The sequence below is a fragment of the Nyctibius grandis genome, chromosome 9 (assembly GCF_013368605.1).
Source record: "Nyctibius grandis isolate bNycGra1 chromosome 9, bNycGra1.pri, whole genome shotgun sequence".
NCBI lineage: Eukaryota > Metazoa > Chordata > Aves > Nyctibiiformes > Nyctibiidae > Nyctibius > Nyctibius grandis.
In genome coordinates, this window is record NC_090666.1 from 29,177,977 (window position 1) to 29,196,863 (window position 18,887).

The window sequence follows — 18,887 nt, forward strand, 5'->3', positions numbered from 1 at the left end:
CTAAGCTGAAGTAGGAATTTTGTAAAGGAAAGTGCTAACATAAAGAGTACATTTATTTATTAAGAGTACAGTAGTATTTTAAAATCATGAGTTCTGTCTCCAGCTTTGCGTTGTTGTGCAATTCTAGGTGTTTGTCTTCAAAAGCCTATTCGGCCATTTTAAAATTTTATGGTCTTTGTGATCTGTTTCAGAAAATTAGGGTTCTACCAGAACATAATCCAACTTTTCATGATGTTGACATCAAAATACAGAGGCACTCATAGCTGCTGTAAATATTCTTCCAGATGCTAGCACAGTTCTTTAAATAACAATGACTTTTAAAAAATCTGAATCTGACTTAATGCCAGGAAGGTAAAAGAAACTGCAGCATGGGCATTAGTATTTCAAAGAATGGCCTTGGAATGTGCAGTATGTAACTCATTTATTAAATCCAACCTTTTTATTTAAAATCTATTGATTTTCTGTTAAATTTCATGAAGATAACCCTGACCAAGCAGCTTTGCCGAGTGCTAACTTGGGCCTCAGTTTTCAAGGGAAATTGAATTGAAACCTTCATGCTGTGGCCCTCTACTCAGTGAGAGTGCCGTAGTAGGGGTGTGTACCCACTTACGTTGCTCTTGCTATGTGAGTGACCCCTACCTTCCCCCCGTAAATGCTGATCACACAGCAGCTTTTCTAATGATGCACTTGAGCCAGAGTAGAATGTACCAGCGTATTTCAGTTTACCAGCTGACCCTGCTTGTCTGCTTTGCCGGGGGTGGGAAAAGAACTTGATGATTTGGTCCTTTTTAGGAGATAAGCTGACACTGGATGGCATTGGGCTGGCTGATGGAGCAGATGTCTTCGTGTGGAATGGGAAAGAGGTAAAAGAACCAAATACCCTCTCTCCTTGTCACTTCTAAATAGATGAGACGCAATCTCCAGACACGTTTTTGGAAATGTTGATCTGTTCTGCAGATGCATTGGCTTTGGGGCCCCCTCTTCAGCCTCATCTAGGATACTATGTTTTTACAGTTTGTTGGGATACCTTGAGTGATGTACAGTGTGCTGCTTGATAAAATTATAAATAGAATTATACTATGCAGAATGCGATATGGTCAGATTGATAGGTGCCTGTAGATGTCCAATGCCAGTGACATTGGAGTGTGTTCTGAATACATCTGGTGCCTCTTGGAAGGAGATCGATTGATAGTAACGCGATAACAAAAACTTATGCCCTGTGGTGAATCATTCCACATATAAAATTAGGCCTGTCAATTTATGGTCTCCCTGGAATACTGTGCTCCTTTTCTAGTGTTGTGTCTTCCTTTTAATGTTAAGGCTTCTGCTTAACTTCTGAATGCTTGCCTCAGTGGTTATGCAACTCAGCATTTTATTCCATCTCTGTAATGGAATAAAATTTTACTTTTAAAAGATTTTTTTGTTTGTTGTAGAAGTATACATTTTCTTTCTGATTTATCAAAAAAAAAAACCCAAACCAGAAGAAAACATCTAGTAACGGTTGTTCTTGTCTTGGTTGTACTTTTGGTGTGGTCTTCACTACTCCCAACTTTCTGCGTGATTAAGTTGTCTTCGGCAAGGAACTGTATTCTTTGCCTAGGCTGAATATCAGAAAGGTCAGATTTTAAAATCTAACTCTTTTGATCTGTTTCAGTCACACTTTTGGGTAGCTCTTTAATATCCTGAGGGGCTAAATTCCTCTATGAATCTGATGGAGACCAAGTGTCTGCTGGATGCCCTGCTACTGTTACTGATGTATTTACTACACATGCAGACTTGGAACAACCTTAGCGTTATGTTTTCTCTTCCCCACACCTTTGAGTTACTCTAGACGTTTGTTTCAGTAGGCTTTTCGTCAAAGGTGGTTTATTTCTAATGAGGAGAGAGGGTCCATCTTTTTGTCTCAATAATTTTATTGTTGTCATATATTGCTGTCCAGTCTCTTCTGTATTCTATTTATCACCACTGCATAAATCTTGCATTCCTTACTTCAGGTTGGTGGTACAAAGGTGATGACAGGCCCTGATCATGAACCTGTGGTCGTAAACGTTCTTCGTTTAGCAGAGCATAACGAAGGAGGGAAGGGTCAGCATTTCACAGAATCACAGCACGTCTTTTCATGCAGCACAAAACTACATGATCTGCGCAGGGCCTTAGCACCGTCGGGAGGAATCATTCTAAAGAATGGCTCAGGACCAGATAAAGAAGTCAAGAACTGGGAAGTTTTTCTTGAAGAAGATATGAAGGAAACAGTCAAAAGTGTTGGTCTGACGGATGGATGCTCAGTACTGATCTTAGACAGCCATGACCAGAGGTAACCATTTTGATTACAAGTATAATTAAACAAAAAGGCAATTTTGGCAAAATCTGTTTAGTTAAAATTGAACTAGCCATAGATATTTTTTTTTTAACTAATTGTTGCTTTGAGCTTTTTAATTCAAGATAATGTAATCTTAAGTTTTGGAAATCAGGTGCTTATCAACTCTTAGATATTTCTTTGCTCTTGAAGTGCAGATGCAGTCACATCCTTTGACTTCCACTTGAAAAGGGAAAAACCTAGTGAGAACAGCTTGTGCCCAGTGTGCTGGCACATCTTTGGCATAACGTGGATTTCTGAGGTTTGAGTTGTGTGGTTCTCCGAGGGACTTGGTAGGATGAGAGAACAGAGCAGTATCAGAATTGTGTGCAGCTCTGCTGAATCTCCCAGCTGAATCTAAAGTCACCAGAGGCAAATTTCTGGTCTCATTTCACTTCCCAATGTATAGCCCTGAGGTTAGGTTCCTGTTATCAGAGACGTGTATATGTGCTTGTTACATAAATTGTGACTTCCTAGCGGAAACAGCACTGAAAAATTGAGATTAAATGAAGCAGTGAGAGGGTTCTTCACCAAGAACTGTTTCTGTGGTTATATGCAGTAGCAGAGAGACAGAGAAAATATCAAATTTTAGTTATGACTAGGTATGCTCTTACCATATTTTTTCCAGAAGCCTTAAATCCAGCCTTAGAAAGTGACTTTAGACTGTGAAGTGCCTTCAGAAGCTCAAGTCCCATTGAAAGCCAGTTACCAAAACATAGCCCAGGGGTGCCTGGATGCTGCCTGAGGCCTCTGACTCTTACTCTGTGACATGCCATCGCTATTAATGACCTAGGCATTATCGGTTTATTTGGGAGCTTTGGTATTTAGTGATCTAACCCAGACAATGTGTAGTTTTCCTGTCTTTGACCATCGCTGCGTGGCTCATTTTCACAGCTTCGTGCATGTCTCGAGTGGCAATTTGACTGCTTTTACATATGACATCAGCTGGCTGCAAGTGAAAAACTTCTGCAGAACGGAAGATGAAGAGAAACACGTTAAAATTACTGCCACTATTGAAACAGTAAGGAGTTTTCCGTGAAAAAAAAGGCCAAGCTGTTTCCGTGAAAAGCTTGGCCTATGCGCTTGGGCCAATTAACGGAGTAGATTTACCTTCAGGGCTGAAGTTTTTCTGTGATGCAAATAGTGTGCAACTCAGAGTTGCTGTTACTGGGATACTTTGCCTGCTGTGTAATAAGACTGTAGTGCTGGTAACTTAAACCAGCGTAGTCTCCGTTAGTGTGTTCTAGTATGAACCAGTTTTCATTTTGGACCATCCTGTAAATGTGTGTTTGGTGAGGCTATGTCAGTAAACAAAACCTAAAAGAGGAGGAAAGTATTATTTCTCGCTTTCAACATAGGATAGGAAACATGCTGGTTTTCCCCGAGGGGTGGGCTTCTCTGGTACCTTTTCTGCCTTTTAAATTATTTCCTGTTACAGAAAATATGAAGTACTATTTAGTTTTGCTCACAAAATTACTATTTGTGAAATATTAGTCTTTTGATAAATCCAAAAATTAAATACCGCTTTCTTTTCTTTTGGAATATTGTTTTTAAGGAAAATTTCCACAAATGTGTTTTGATATCAGTACATTTATTTATTATGTATGTTTGTTATGATAATGTTAAATGTTTTCTCAGCTGTGTATAGTGTTAACAGGAATAAGACCATAACTAGGCTGCGTTTCAAGTGAAGGCTGCCTTTTGTGGACTGGCATTTGAACAGCAGGTGTGTTACTGGCATTCTGTATTAAAGGTGTTAATATTGCTTTCTTTTAGGTGATGTCAGATATCAAAATGAAAGCAATACGGGAGCTTCAGCTAGAGGAGGAACTAGGTAAGTGTTCAGCTGCTTTACTTTTAGATCTGATAATGTTAGAATTTACTGTCTGGCTTCCTGCTTTTTGCATCAGGGAGGCCTCTAAACTAAGCATGTTGTTGTCATTAATGTTAAATACGTTATCTATCTAAACTTCTGAGCCAAATTTCTTCTTTGAATTACAATACATCTATCTCTCTTTCCTGTCCTTTGTGTTGCAGCAAATGACAGCTGTCTTAGACCTGTTAGTGGAAATGGGAAACTTCTGTCTCCAGGTAAGTTTGTTTATTTAATCATCGTTCTGTAAGAAATTCAATTAGGAGACTTTAAGCTTCCCTTTGTCCTTTCATGGGAGAAGTATGCACACATTCCACTGATTTCCAAGCTTAACTGAAGCAGTTGTGAGAGGTTTTTTTCCAGTTTTACTGTTTATTAACAGTACCAATACAAACTTAAACATTCAACTTAAATATTCAGCTTGCTTTTATTACTTGGATCCCTAATGAATAAAACTGATTAGCGTACCTGCCATTGTTTATTGACCACTGGCCGTGTGCTTCAAGACTGTGGGAATTAACAGAGTTCTCTTTCCCATACTTTTTTTATAAATTGACTCTAAATGATCTGTTTTGAATCATATTTAACACATTACAGAGCAACTTTCTAGATGTTCCAGGAAACAAAGTCATTGTTCCATGTCTTTGACTTCTGTTTCCTGAAACCAAATGGACTAAATGTATTTGTTAGAGTATTAATGTGTAAGGCTGGATTTCAGAACAGGTTGAGCAGCAATCTTGAGTCTTGTGGTGATGGAAGATGCACTCTTAGGTTCCTGTTTACTGTGAGAAGGCAGCTTGTGTCTGTGGTGTACAAAGCACACTGAATAACATGTGGATTCCTGCTTCCATAAGAGTGGAGGAACATGTTCATGCCATAGCCTGCTCTTTGATTTAGATGAGCATGCGATACCATCTGTCACTGTATAACTGTGCTCTTGATGGCCAGTGTTCAACAGAAAAGGATCCTCAGCTTTGCGTTTGCCCTTGTTGGGGCAGTGGTGAGAAATTGAGTGGATCAGCTTTCTGCTTGCTGGGAAACATTTTCTGTCTCTTTGGTATTTTGCTAATATATTGCATTAGTAAAACACAGCCAGGAAGCCAAGGAGAGATTAATTCCTCTCCATTCAGTGCCTGTAAGACAACATCTGGAGTATTTTGTCCATTTTGGGGGCTCTGCAGCATGAGAAAGAAGCCCTTACAAACTAGAGGCAGTCCAGAGGAGAGCAGCCAGGATTGTCTGGGAGCTGGAACATATGAGACAGGAGGGAAGCTGGGTGTTTCCAGCCTGAAGAGGAAGAGTCTTGACAGGGGTGGGATGGGGAGTAATTGCCATCTTTAAATCTTTAACATGGACCTATAGAGAAGGCAGAGTCAGATTCTTCTCAGAGGTGCACATGGAAAGGATCAGAGGCAGCAGACACAAGTTTCAGCAAGGGAAGTTCCAGCTGGGTATGGTGGGGGTTGAAAGGGATTCACATTGGGAGTGAACAATAGACCCAGAGCACTGGGAAGCTGGGGGATGTCTATTCCTGGTGGTATTCAGAGCTTGACTGGAAAAAAGCCCAGAGTGAACTGATCTGATTTCAGAGCTGGTTCTGCTTTGAACAGGGATTTGGACAGACAACCTACAAAGATCCCTTCCAACCTAAATTTTTCTGTCACCCCATATACAAGGTGTGGTGAGGAGGAACCTTTATACAAATGTTGCTTTGCTGTAGTCGTAGGAGGCTTACAGACCTGGTGTCAACACTGTGGAAGTGAAGTTCTCTAAATGTCACTGAACATTTTTATCTTACTCTAAAAAGCAGCACAGTAGAATGGATGTTTTAAGGAAGCAGCAGCTTATGATGTTCTCGGTGTTTTTGTCCTCCCTGCAGTGCCTGAGGATTATACCGTTAAGGAAGCGGAACTGAAAATGGGAAGCTTGCTCGGGCTGTGTCATGGGAAAGCTCCAACTTCCACTCAGGTATAGTAGTGCTGTGACTGAAGAGAGTCTCATGCTGCTTTTATACTTTGTTCACATTTCCTAGTATTTCACATAGTCCTCTTTTTACTCTCCTAATGGTTGTAAACGGCATGGGAAAAAATGCTTGGTGACACTGAGAATTATACATATCAGTGTGAAGGCTCACACCACTTGTCTCAGTTGCAGAAGGCCAAGAGCATATCCATGACCAATTAATAAAGCTCGTATGACTAATGGTAAATCATTTATCATTCGTCTGTTTGTGGCTGTCCGACTTCTGTGCTCAGATGTGCATATACTTTTGTAAAGAGCATAAAGTAAGAAAAGGGAGATATTGCTCTTGATATCTACAAGTTGTAAATATGGAAGAGAAAAAATAGTTGTCTATATCTAAAGATCAGGGTGCTAGCAGGTTTTCTCTCTCATTTGCAGCAGACATACAGATAGTTAATGAAGATCTACTGACGGCTGTAACTCAATTGCATGTACTTGTCTGTACTGCTTAGATTGTTTGCTTTAGCCCAAAGTAGTTTCATTGCTGTTTGACTGATGTCAGGCTTGCAATAGCTGGTGTATGTGTGCAGTAGGGGGTGTTATTTCACAGTATTTCCATACTTAGACATGTATTCTGATAGCTTATACTTGCTTTTGTAGCTCTTCTTATATTTTATTGTTGGGAGCAACCAAAATACAAGCCCTGAGATGGAGATAGTTGTGGAAGAGACTGCCTCTGTCAAAGAGGTGAGTCTGTCTGCTTTTCAAAGCTTTTGTCAGGTCTGCTGCTCCTGGAGAACTTTGCCTTATGCCCATGCGTCACTTGAGGTCACCAGGAGACACTGAGGCAAAGGAAGTGTTTCAGCTACAAAAGGCCAGTGGGGAAGAATGCCTTGATCTTTCACCAAGTAGTAAAGAGACATCTTTGCTTTTTCCCAAGGATGAACGTAGTCCGACTGCTTCCTGCCTGGCTTGGCACTCTTTCATACACAGCAGTCCTCAGCATGCTATGCAGGCATGGCAGTGCCTGCCACGGTTGCTTGTGGTTCATCAAACCCTGAATGCACAGAACTGGGGTGAGAGGAGTGAGGAGGAACTGTGCAGAGAGCGAAGGAAGCAGTTCTCAGTACTGCCAGTCCAGACTTCTGGCACAGAGTGCCAACATCTACGAGTAGTGGCTGGGAAGTGTTGAGTTTGCAGGTTTGATCTCTAAAAGGTGCATTTTCAAACTGTGGGACAGAATTTTTCAAGTAGAGCAACAAACTGACATCACAGATTTGTTCTGTTTAACAGTTTGTAAAAGCTGACTTGCCTGCCTTAGTCTTGCCTGAAAACAATCTCATACTTTAAGGGTTTAATATATAGCTCAAGTACACCATGTTGATGTAATTGCGTTGTTTATAGGAATTGACAGGGATTCGGTCACTCAGTCTTTATGTTAGAAAATTCTAGTGTAGATTTGCTGAAAACTTTATATCCCAACCTATGCTTTGAGACAAGTCTCACCATATGTTTCTTTTTTCAGTGTCTAAATTTAATGCTGGAAAAATCTGGATTATCAGGTTAGTTGTATTGTTACTTAATGATTTTTTTTTTAAAGGGATTTCCAGATTTCTGAGGCAGCTCTTGGTACCCTTACCTCTTACCCAAAAGTCATAAATTTGTCACAATGATCTTTGTGTCATTGTAATGTGAGGAGGGGAAAGAACGATAAACTTGCAGTCTTACTCTGATAAAAGCTGTCTGTGCAGTTGCTCTTGAAAATCAGTTTCAAGCTTTCTATTTAAAATATGACAAAATCCACAGTTCCTGCACTATTTGCTTGGGTGCCTATGCAGTGGAGGTGTTTGGCTGTTTTGATAAGATATCCTATCATAGTGGGAACCACTGCACGAGATTAACTGTAAAAAATAATTTTTGGTGGCTTTGTGAAAACAAGTTATTCAAAATGAGATCACAGTTCGGCCATTATTTGGAAATCTGAGTGGCAGCAGTTCTCGTTACTAAGCTTTTATGTGAGGCTTAAGGAGGAGATATACACAGCATTAACATCACACATGAATTTCCTGGCTGAACAACAGGTTTACTGCCAAGAAACGGTGGTTCTGTTTTTATTGCTTTATTTTATATTACCATTTTTGAAAAATAGAATTTGACTTTGTGTAGAGATTTGTGATCTGACTGCTCTCAAAGAAGTGTCAGACTTCAGTGGATTTCGATGTTCTTGTTGTTTAAAAAGACTGCAAAGTATTTTTTTTCCACGCAGAATTTATTGATGAGGTTATTTCTGGGCTTGGGTTTTTTAGTTCTGAAACTCAAATTTTGTACCTTGCAAAGAATAAAGTGCATTTTCATTAGTTACTTTGGTCACATTAAAAAGTTCAATTGTATTTGTTCCTTCTGTACCTGGTGCACTTTATATATAGGTGCTAAATCTAAGGTATTGTAGTTTCTGGACTACACCATCTTTTTTATTTTCCCAGCATGAGGTCTCCTGGTAGACAGTTGGGGAGGGAAAGTTGGATTTTTCCTTATAGTATAGTTTATATTTTAAGGAGCCTGTCATTGATTCAAATGGTATATTGACATGGGAATTTCATCATCAGCTCACACTCAATGTTTCCAGACTTTTTTCCCCCTCTCAACATTTTAATTTTCTTTCCCCTGCATTGCTTGTTTTTTTGGCTAAGTGTTGTCAACCCAATTTTTTCGCTTTGTTCTTAAACCAGGGAAATGAGTTAGGTAGGTGAGGAAGAGACATTTATACAAAGAAGAGAAGAGTATTTCCAAATAGCAAAGTGTTTCTGGGGCCTGGGGAAGGACATGAAGGTGGTAATTCATTAAATTTGTCAGAGTTGTGTTTAAAAATCAAACAAAAAACAAGCAAAAGAACCCCCTAACACTTACTAGGAGTTGTGCAATGTTTTTTCAAAATAGCATTGTTGGCTAATTAGTTTTCCATATGTATGTGTTTGTGTTTTGGTAGGTGACAACTGGCATTTGAGAAGGATTGACTGGTGCTATGAAGCAGGGGAAGCATTAAGTCAGGAAGTAAGAGGATTCTGTTTTTGGCTTGAATCATGCTGTAGTTTATTTACTCCATTTTTGAGAGACTTTCCCTGAAGAGAGCTGCAGTGAAGCAACTGCGTGGTGTTTTTGCGGGCGCTACATGAGTACACGCCCTGTTACATTTTCACAGGGCCTTATGAAGACAGTGCTGGGATAGCAATAGTTAAAATGTACATCTTGTGCACCTGCCTCTTATTTTCAGACACTAGGATTAGACCACATGCACATACTTTTTTCTAAAGTCGAGGCTTACCGCGCATTAAAGATACATCTACGAAGAAGCATGAGGTGTCAGTTGGTGAGATGTGGAGGTGCACAGCTCAACTGGCTGCTCTGGAAGGGGTCCTGCAGAGCAGGCTCCTGTAGGTGCACCATTTGTGTGCTGCTGCAAAGCTGTCTCCAAGCGGTGGATGTTAAATGGACATTTCTGTGCTCTTTGGTGCAAAAACCAAAACACCTTGGACCTGTGGCATGCATGGCTTAAAAAACCACCAGCATATACTTTAGGAAACAACGCACAAGAACACGTAGGCTTACCAGTGTCCTGTGCTCTCTCTTCCTACAGAATGCCACTCTGAAGGAACTTAATGTTTGCAGTGGAGATACTTTGGTTATAACTGAAGGAAAGCTTCCACCAAAGGTAAAACGAGAGAGATGGTGTTCTTTAGTCAGCTGACAGAGTCTGGAGATGTGAATATGACAGCAGTTTCTTTTTTTTTTTTCCTCTTGCTTATTTTAAAAATATTTCAGTTGGAAAAATTGTGATCAGCCATAATAAATAATGCTTTTTGTAGTTTTACAGCTTTTTTTATTTCAGTCAATATTTATAACATTCTTAGTCTGTATATATTTATTATTCTTTTAACTTCTGTAGCGAAAGGCTTGCCCATTGCAGCTTCCTTGCCTAGAAGTGTGTTAAGGTTGACAGATCTGGAGGAAATCAGTATTTCTGGTATGCAAGGTCCTTGCGAAGGCTCAATTCATATGCTGCTACTGCCTCACAAAATGATAAAAACAGAGGAACTTAAGTGTTTGCCTTTCCCATTTATGTAGCAAATTTTGGAGTTCTTCACAAATGTTGTTCGTAAAGCATCTGGTCTTTATCCACTGTATGGATTTACCCCTGCGAGTCCAGAGGAGGGCCTCGAAGATGATCAGAGGGCTGGAGCACCTCTCCGAGGAAGACAGGCTGAGAGAGTTGGGGCTGTTCAGCCTGGAGAAGAGAAGGCTCTGGGGAGACCTTCTAGCAGCCTTCCAGTACCTGAAGGGGCTACAGGAAAGCTGGAGAGGGGCTTTTTACAAGGGCATGTAGTGATAGGACGAGGGGTAATGGTTTTAAACTGAAAGAGGGGAGATCTAGATTAGATCTTAGGAAGAAATTATTTCCTGTGAGGGTGGTGAGACACTGGAACAGGTTGCCCAGAAAAGGTGTGGATGCCCCCTCCCTGGCAGTGTTCAAGGCCAGGTTGGATGGAGCTTGGAGCAACCTGGTCTAGTGGAAGGTGTCCCTGCCCATGGCAGGGGGGTTGGAACTAGATGATCTTTAAGGTCCCTTCCAACTCAAACCATTCCATGATTCTATGATTACATAAAAGTGCAGTCTCTGTAACAGTAGGAAGTGAGAGCTGATGATGTGTGATCTTCGTGAATGCCAGTGCCTTTACAAAAGCTCAGATTTGAACAAGTCTTTTCCTTCTTCCCGAGATGAAGGTGAAATTCTTCATTGTCTGCATTGGAACACATGAGCTACCCGGTACTTTCTGTTCACTTTTCAGGGTTTCCTGAAAATACACATCTGGTGGTTCAAATCTTCAAGTCATATGAAACATGGAGAGAATGCACCAGACCAAGTGAATGGGATGACCTGGAAGTTGGATGCTTTGCAGGTGTCTCCTGCAGCAGGTGAGCTTGGTCAGTTTTTGAGAGGCCTGATGGCACTGAGAGCTTGTATTGAAATATTGGTTTTGACTCAAAAGCCTTAAAATCCTCCTGAATCCTGTAATTACGAGTTTATGGTGAAAGGAGACGCTTAGGAGACAGATGCAACTTTTTACAAGGCCACTAATGCTGAATGGTACTGTTCTGATGTTCCTTAGCTATATTTGGTCAGGGGTAAGACCTCCACTAAATTTTGAAGCAGGGGCTCTTTACTTGTCAGGAAATAAAATGGCTTCTCCATACCTGAAGGCAGTGGCAGTATGGCAAAGCGTGTACTCAATGAGCATACAGGTGATTGGCTTCAAATGCCAGACTCCTAGTATCACATTTAATTCACTTCAGGCTATGTTGCTGTTTGAGAAGCTGTAAAAGGAATGATGAGCAAATCTTACAGAGAATAAAAGACATTACATCCATATTTTAACCTGTGTTTGTTCTTCTAAAGGTCAAATCCAAATCAAAAACCAGCTAGGGTATGAAAATTGAGTGAGGGTTGAGAAGGAAGAAGAAAATGAAGTGGGGACAACTCTGAATTGGAAAATGGAAAACAAACCGATTTTCCTTTCTACAGGAAAAATAATATTCTTCCTTTGTAACTGAGTTGTGTTGCAGAGCCGGACCCCTCTCCTTTTAAAGGGTTTCTTTGCACTTTTCTCCTTTTCTCTCAAACTTTTTCTGAGTTGTACTTTCTCCACTGATGATGTCAGTAGCAGAAGTAAGAGCAGATTTAACTTTGCTTGCAACACACTCTACACTTCAGAGTCATAACCAACAATTAATACTATTTACCACTGTGAATAACTGGTCTTAGTTTTAAAATTTGCAGTATAGGATCAGTTGGAACTCTTCCTGCTTGACAACTGACAATGTATTTTATCCGCTGCATGCGATGTTTCTGGAACTGCCCTCCAAAAAAAATTGAGGTCAGGTCCCTTCTCTAAGTGAAATCTCACCATGAAGCGACTTATCTCTTAGGATCATAACCAAAGTCATGTTGACTCTTGTTTTGTTTCTTTCTTCCTCCCCCCTTTTTTCCCCATCTAAAGATTCACCAGAATGCATGCCCACAGATATGGATCTTTGTTATGCTGGCAGTATAGAAATAGCAGGAGAAGCTTCTTTGGAAGATCTGAAGATGCAGGTTAGATGTTCTACTGTATTGGAAATGTACAGCAACACTGTGATTAATTGAGCTCTATTAATACCTGTTTTTTATTTCCTTTTCCCTTGTCTCCAGTATGTTCTGATATGGCATTTGCTTATATGCCATGTTCAGGGGTAAGTACCAAGAGGCAGTTGGAGCATGTAGCTCAGAGACTTCCTTAGTATGTCCCCTGCAGTTGCCATTCTACCCGTCATGTGTCCTGACCTGCAAAAGCCTTGTTGCACTTCACCTGGAACTTTGGCTTGCAGCCCTATTTTTATTTCACAATGTCCAGATTCTTCATGAGAAGCACAAACATACAAGCACTTCCTAAAAAGCCACTTTTCATTTCCACATTGTTTCTGTATTAGTTTTCTGCATTGTTTTTGTTTTTGGTTTTTTTTTTTTTTGGTATGTTGAATCTGATGAATAAAGAATTGCTTTTGATGCACAGAAGGTCATGTTTGTCATTCAGGAAGGTACAGCTTAGTTTCTTTGGCCAGAAACTAAGGTGCCTTTTTATGCTTTTTTTTAATCATAAAAGTATGATTTTAATACACTAAAAAAACAAAACAAAAAAAAAACCCAACCACAAAAAAAAGTCCCCAAAGCCACAAAAAGACATAAACCAATGCTACCATAAGGCTCTTTATTGTTCAGCCGGTTGGTTGTTCTACTTAAACTGCGTGGGGAAGGATAGCTCACTTGATTCTGATCCATACCAACACTTACTGTTTTGGGTATGATTTCAGTTTCAGTCTCTGGCAAAGTACTGCTGTGAAAAATTGGCCATTTGCATCTTGTGAACAAGGAGAATTATCTGAGCGTGGGAAGAGTATTGTGTCCTTGATAAGGGCTCAGCTTGGGGTAATGATTGTGGCAGCCTCATTCCCTCCCAGTTACACAGATTTTGGTTAAACAAAGAAATTTGGTATTTTTGAGATGTAAGTTAAGTTGAGAAATGTTGGGAGGGAGTGAGGTCCAACTTGCTTTGAGGTTGAGAGGTGACTGTGTCAATCCTAGCCACTACGTGTAAGTCACAAGCAACAGCTGGTGTGGAATAAATCTAAATGCCTTGCCCTATTTCTGATTGCTTTAGTATTGCATTGAGAATTAATCAAGTGGTTTTCATTTTTCCCAAGGAGACTGGCTGCTAAAATGATTGAAGAAATGTCTGTTTTTTCAGGCTATGACCTTACCATGCTGCCAGGAGCAGATTGTCCCACTGCCCTCGTTTCTCAGAGCATGGACAGTAGACAGTAAGCGCCCAGGCAAGCTTTTACGAAACAACAAGCAGCAACTCAAGTAGGTTTCTTATTGAACACTCAAGTAGCGTTGCAACAGGCTGGCTGTTGACTGGATTGTGGGATGGATCGGTGGGGAAATACATCAGCTCAGTCAGGTGTCAACAGAAAGCTCATTTCTGGTTACTTCAATTTTTAGCTGAGCATGTTTTTTAACTCAAGAGCTGTGGAAGGGGGAGGTAGGAGCATAAGTAGATCATACCGTGGTTATTCTGCTGAGCTTTATTTTAGGTGGTTTTAACTGCAATTTTTGTACTTTTCTGAGTTGTTAATTTTTGTTCCGACAGCCTCTTGCTTTGGTTTTCCAGATAAGCACAGGTCTACTTGACTAAACTGGTGATTTTTATACTCAGGAATTTAGAATATGTGACTGGCAACATGTCTAATCTCTGTTTTGTTTTCAGTGACTATAAGCTGGGTGCCAGAGTGGAAATCTGCATCGAGCCTTTGCAAAAAGAAGAGCATTTGGGGTAAGATCTCAAGATCCTTATTTCTGACAGCAGTGCGTTTGAGATGAGACTTAATTGGGCAGCTTTTAACTTAAATACTTTCTGTCAGGATTAGAGATGTCAGGATGCCAGAATGCTTTGGAGCTTATTTTTTGTTTTCAACAAACAAAAATAAGGGAGGGCAGGAGGGAGTGAAAACGGGGAACTGTGGATTCTGAAAGCATGACTCACAAGAACGGTCTGTTTTCTCTTCCTGCTGACAGCCCTCATGAACTGCTGCTTCGAGTCCAGATGGGCATCCCAGGGGAGAGGGACTACTATGACTCCACGGATTTGGTGTGGGATATCTCCAAAGAGTGCACAACCTGGGCACTGAGGCAACGAGTGGCTTCTCACTATTGTCTTCCTGTAGATAAAATTGAAATAGCCAAATACTTCCCTGAAAAATTCGAGTGGCTGCCAATATCTAGCTGGGTAAGATCTGCAATGACAGAATCCAGCCGTTGTTTTGAGAGAAGGATGTGTTGGTTTGTGCTGCGGTTCTTAAGCAAAGGTATTTAAGCAGATTTATGAAATCTGCCATGTACAAATCTTCTCCTTTGATTTTATTCAGACACAGCAAATTTCAAAGAGGAAACGGAAGAAAAAACAGGAGAGTTTATGGTCAGCGCCTTATCACCTGAAAGATGGAGATATCATTGGGGTGAAGGTAAATTCACCTGGCTTTAATTGTTGCATGAGGTTTAGGTTCAGGCACTGTCCCCTTTGCAGTATCTTAATTTCTTCCTGCTTTTCCTGCATGCTGCTACATCTCTGTGAAAGTACTGGTACGTGAATCTGGACAATACGTTGTGTGGATTGGAAACTTGTTGCTTTTTCTTCTTTTTCTCCTGTTCTTTATCAACCTGATGGAAATTTCATGCTTTTCCCCTTACATCTTGGTACTGGCACTGGAGGGCAATTCCTGAGGGGCACTTGTGCAGCTCTTGGCCAGTGCAAGCAGTCGGTTTCTGCTCTACCCTTGAACACTTTACAGAAGAAAGTGGATCTTTTTTCTTGCCCTCATTTTATTGAGTCTTTTTTTCCAACTCTGAGTCAAATCCAAGAACAGCGCCCTTTAAAAATCATATTGTAAATTTAAAGACATTCGCTTTTCCAAAGAATTGTTACAGACAGATCTATTCCATTATCCAAAAAAAGAATTACACAGCAGTGTATTGAGCTCTGAATTAACAATAAGGCTTATTTAGCAGACCTCTGAAAGAACATACTCGCTGTATTTTAAAGCAGTAGGCGAGAAGTCTGATGTCCTATCCTGATGCGTTTGACTATGGAGAGACATCTCTGAATAAGGCAAATTTACTGTTAAATGCAAAATCTAAACAGAGGAGTCGAAAAACTTCTTTTTGCCTTTTAAAATCTTTGCCACTTAGTTAACTTGAAATTAATTGCTGTAAAACTAGTTTGAGGAAATGCTCTGAAAATGAATTGTGTAGACTGAGCAACATGTGGGAAATAGTTTTGGTAGATGAAAATTAGAAGTTAATACGCTCAATCCTTTTTCACAACAGAATCTTCTCCTTGATGACTCTAAGGACTTCAGCACAGTGAGAGATGACATTGGAAAAGAGAAACAAAAGAAGCTTGCGTTAGGGAAAAAGAAAAGGTATTGAATATTTACATTTCTTTTGCTTTAGAAATATGCAAACTGTTCTTTGCCACCTTTCAGACTAGCTTGATACCTGGGTAGTTTTTCGGGGCAGTGCTGGCTGGGTGCTCTTAGAGCACACAATTCCAGTAGTCCTGAAGGAAGTGCTCAAGTAGTTCAAACTCCTGGCTTTAAGTGCTGTGTTCCTACACCGAGCCTCAGTTTTTTCCTCTTGCAACGCGCTGCAACCTTTGTCCCTGCCTCTGGAGATGAAAAATGAACTCCTTGGCTGCACTGGCCCTGCACAGGTTGTAAGTGTGAGCTTGCAATGTCATTTTTACAACTAAGTGGAAATAAGGTTCCAGTCCAGGCACGTCCTGCAGTTGGTGCTAAGGCTCAACACTAATATTAGGCATCTTAATTTTTCTTTTTAATAGTCGGCAAGCCGAACGCTTACAGGACCATGTTTTCTCTGAGGAGAAGCTGAATATTAAGCACCGTAAACCAGAAGTGGCTCTTTCTATCAATGTGGGCGTTTTCAGATAGGACCAGAAGATTTGCTGACTAGACCATACTACCAATGTACTAAATTGGCATGGAGTACCTCAGCTGGGCCAGCAAGAGGGTTTTTCCTGAAGTGTCTTCAAGAATCACTGAGACAAACTGGATATAGGATTGAGGATAACTCTGATTTTCTTCTAATCTCTCTTGGGGAAGTGCTTCAGCGTCCCTTTATCAATGTGGTACTTCTTCTCAGGCTAGGTAAATGCACTTTATCCATGAAAAAACAGAGTAATATATTGTATAACCTTTTGGTGACTGTTTTGTAATCACCCTAAATGCATTTGTTTTTTGGTCAGATGCTGATGTCTTGCACCATCACTACAGAGGTTGCTGGGTTTTTAATGCAGTCATAAACATCTCTTTTTGGAATTTTTTTTTCCACCTCTGATCACTGAAGTTACTAGTGATACCAGAATTGGCTTTTGTCTCTTCATATGTAAACCTAAATCTGCAGTAGCTCGACTCAGATTTCAGGAATGAAGGAAATGTGGGAATCTCTGGGCAAAGTATATGAAATTGCCTCAAAAAAGAGCAAGTCCAGAATCTGTCAAGCTCTAAAATCTGAAGACTTTTTGTGATGTGGAACAACAGGGGGGTAATCTTCTGTTTTAAAGTTGCTGGGATGTTTTTGTTGTCCATAAGCTTCATTAACAAACAAAAAGGACAGAAAAAATTGCCAGATCTGATGTTTGGTCTTCAGTGGGTTTTGTTGTACTCAGGAAAAAGGCTTGTATTTATTTTCAGTACTCTTATTCAGAGGACTTTCCCTCATTTCTTATCTTTTTCAGTTGTTCTAATATTCTTTGTTACGTTTGAGAAAAAGTTGCTCTTGGTGTCACAAAGCTGATTTACAGCCTCTGTAACAGAAGGGGATGTATGTGCCTGACTGCCAGCTGAACTCAGTATCAAAGGTTCCTAAGGAAAATGTTTACTGAATACTTGTGAGATTGGATCTCAAGACTGAGAACATGTGTAACTGGCTGACGAGAGACCATCTTTTTCTTACCCTAAACTGGGAATCAGGATTTACTAGAAGTTGACGTTTCAGCATCTTTATCAAAACTTTTCTAACACTTCCAATACTTAAACTTTGTTTCCTCCACTGTACGTGACTCTTCAGAACTTAAATTTCCCATCAGGTTCAGAATTTCCTTCGAGCACAGCTAGTACTGACAAATTAACCCAAACTCTTAATAGAGTTAATTGTTTATAATCAAATTGTAAATGAGTTTTGAATGATAAGGTGAAAATGGTGGAAGAGAACGCACAAGCGTTTCTGTGCGGCAGTCACGTGGCATCTAACGTGTTTGCCTTTGAGGGGTGGGAGCCTGTGCGAATGGATTGCCGTATCAAGTGGAGTCTGTGATCAAACACACTGCAGAGCCTTGTTGAACTGCACAAATGTCCGGAAGCCTGTTCTGAAATGAGCAGAGCAATTGTTCAAAAGCAGCTTTTGAACACAGCCTGAAGTCTCCTGAATTAAATCTATGTTAATGAGAGGAGAAAATGCAAGTCTCCTTTGGGGACTAGGGTAAATGTTTAACCTGTTTTGTGTATGTGTAGAAGATTTTGTAGAAGGAGATGCCCATACATCAGATTCGTAAAATTTTGGCTAATGTGAGAAGATCTCTCGTTTACCTTTTATAGGTTAACAATATTCTGGTATTTCAGACAGCTTCATGGTAAAGACTGACACTCTCACCTATCAGGGAAAAAAAAGTGAAAAGCACCTTGAAGCATATGATTATTTATTTCTTTGCATATCTTTAAAATTTAGCAGGTGGTTCTGTGCTTTCTTAGGCCGATGGATTGAAGAAGGAGATATTTTAATTTCCTCACTGTTTTGGCTATAGGTAGGCTTTACTTGAATCTGGAAATCCTAGTTTTATGGATGGATTTTTCTGTCTGAGGTGAGGGCAGCCAATTGCTTTCCCCATCTTTTTTTGTGCTGCCTTCTTCCATATCAGCAAGTGTTCTTGTGAGCCAGAAACGGTTGCACGTGCTGATTCCTGAGGTAAGCAAGAAAGGTTTGTGTTTGCAGGTTGTTCCATTGCATTGCACGCACTTTTAAATTAGTGTTGAAAAATAAAAAGCTGTCACTTTAATTCCTCCAGTTCCTCACTGGACAGCTGTACTGAGCTCAACCTTCCCACCTGCCTTTAAGAACTTGTATGTCTCTTCTTGAAAACAAAGTTTGGAGAAATTTAAGTATGGATTACAAGTACTAACGTGGGGATTTTAGTATGTGCCTTTGTTAAAGTGTAATGTAGCAGCTCCTGCACTGAACCAATCATGGATTATTTCTAATCTTGGCTCAAAATGCGTATTGTTTTTCGTAGAACTATTGTGGGTCATTCCACAATGAGAGAGTTCATGAAAAATGGGGGTGGGGAGAGGGAACACCTTTTAAAAACAGAGTCTTTGTGATTCCAGCATTTATGATGGTTATATTCCAAAGCCTGGAAAATCTTTCCTCTTTATTTTTCCAAATGTTCTTCACAAAATAAAAAGTCCTTTCTATATGTCTAGTTGCTTTGTCTATGTATGTCTCACTGGTACATTGATTGGGAATGGCGTGAG

At 40.2% G+C, this 18,887-nt stretch overlaps 1 protein-coding gene across 6 annotated transcripts in view; it reads left to right on the top strand.

The window, feature by feature from the left end:
* USP40 (ubiquitin specific peptidase 40) overlaps nt 1-18,815 on the top strand; it is a 40,025-nt gene extending 21,210 nt beyond the window's left edge. For 2 of the 6 annotated variants that reach the window (XM_068408229.1, XM_068408228.1), the window contains exons 15-32: nt 793-863; nt 1,995-2,314; nt 3,251-3,377; nt 4,133-4,190; nt 4,394-4,447; nt 6,109-6,197; nt 6,852-6,938; nt 7,717-7,753; nt 9,178-9,242; nt 9,826-9,900; nt 11,036-11,171; nt 12,245-12,339; nt 13,529-13,647; nt 14,051-14,116; nt 14,359-14,569; nt 14,709-14,804; nt 15,667-15,761; nt 16,181-18,815. In XM_068408229.1, the coding sequence (XP_068264330.1) occupies nt 793-863; nt 1,995-2,314; nt 3,251-3,377; nt 4,133-4,190; nt 4,394-4,447; nt 6,109-6,197; nt 6,852-6,938; nt 7,717-7,753; nt 9,178-9,242; nt 9,826-9,900; nt 11,036-11,171; nt 12,245-12,339; nt 13,529-13,647; nt 14,051-14,116; nt 14,359-14,569; nt 14,709-14,804; nt 15,667-15,761; nt 16,181-16,289 (1,910 nt within the window). In that variant the 3' untranslated portion in view covers nt 16,290-18,815. Of the gene's footprint in view, nt 1-792; nt 864-1,994; nt 2,315-3,250; nt 3,378-4,132; nt 4,191-4,393; nt 4,448-6,108; nt 6,198-6,851; nt 6,939-7,716; nt 7,754-9,177; nt 9,243-9,825; nt 9,901-11,035; nt 11,172-12,244; nt 12,340-12,435; nt 12,477-13,528; nt 13,648-14,050; nt 14,117-14,358; nt 14,570-14,708; nt 14,805-15,666; nt 15,762-16,180 lie in introns of those variants that run through there. The other 4 variants (XR_011048796.1, XM_068408230.1, XM_068408231.1 and 1 more) reach the window with 4 other exon arrangements.
* Nucleotides 18,816-18,887: the final 72 nt, after the last annotated feature.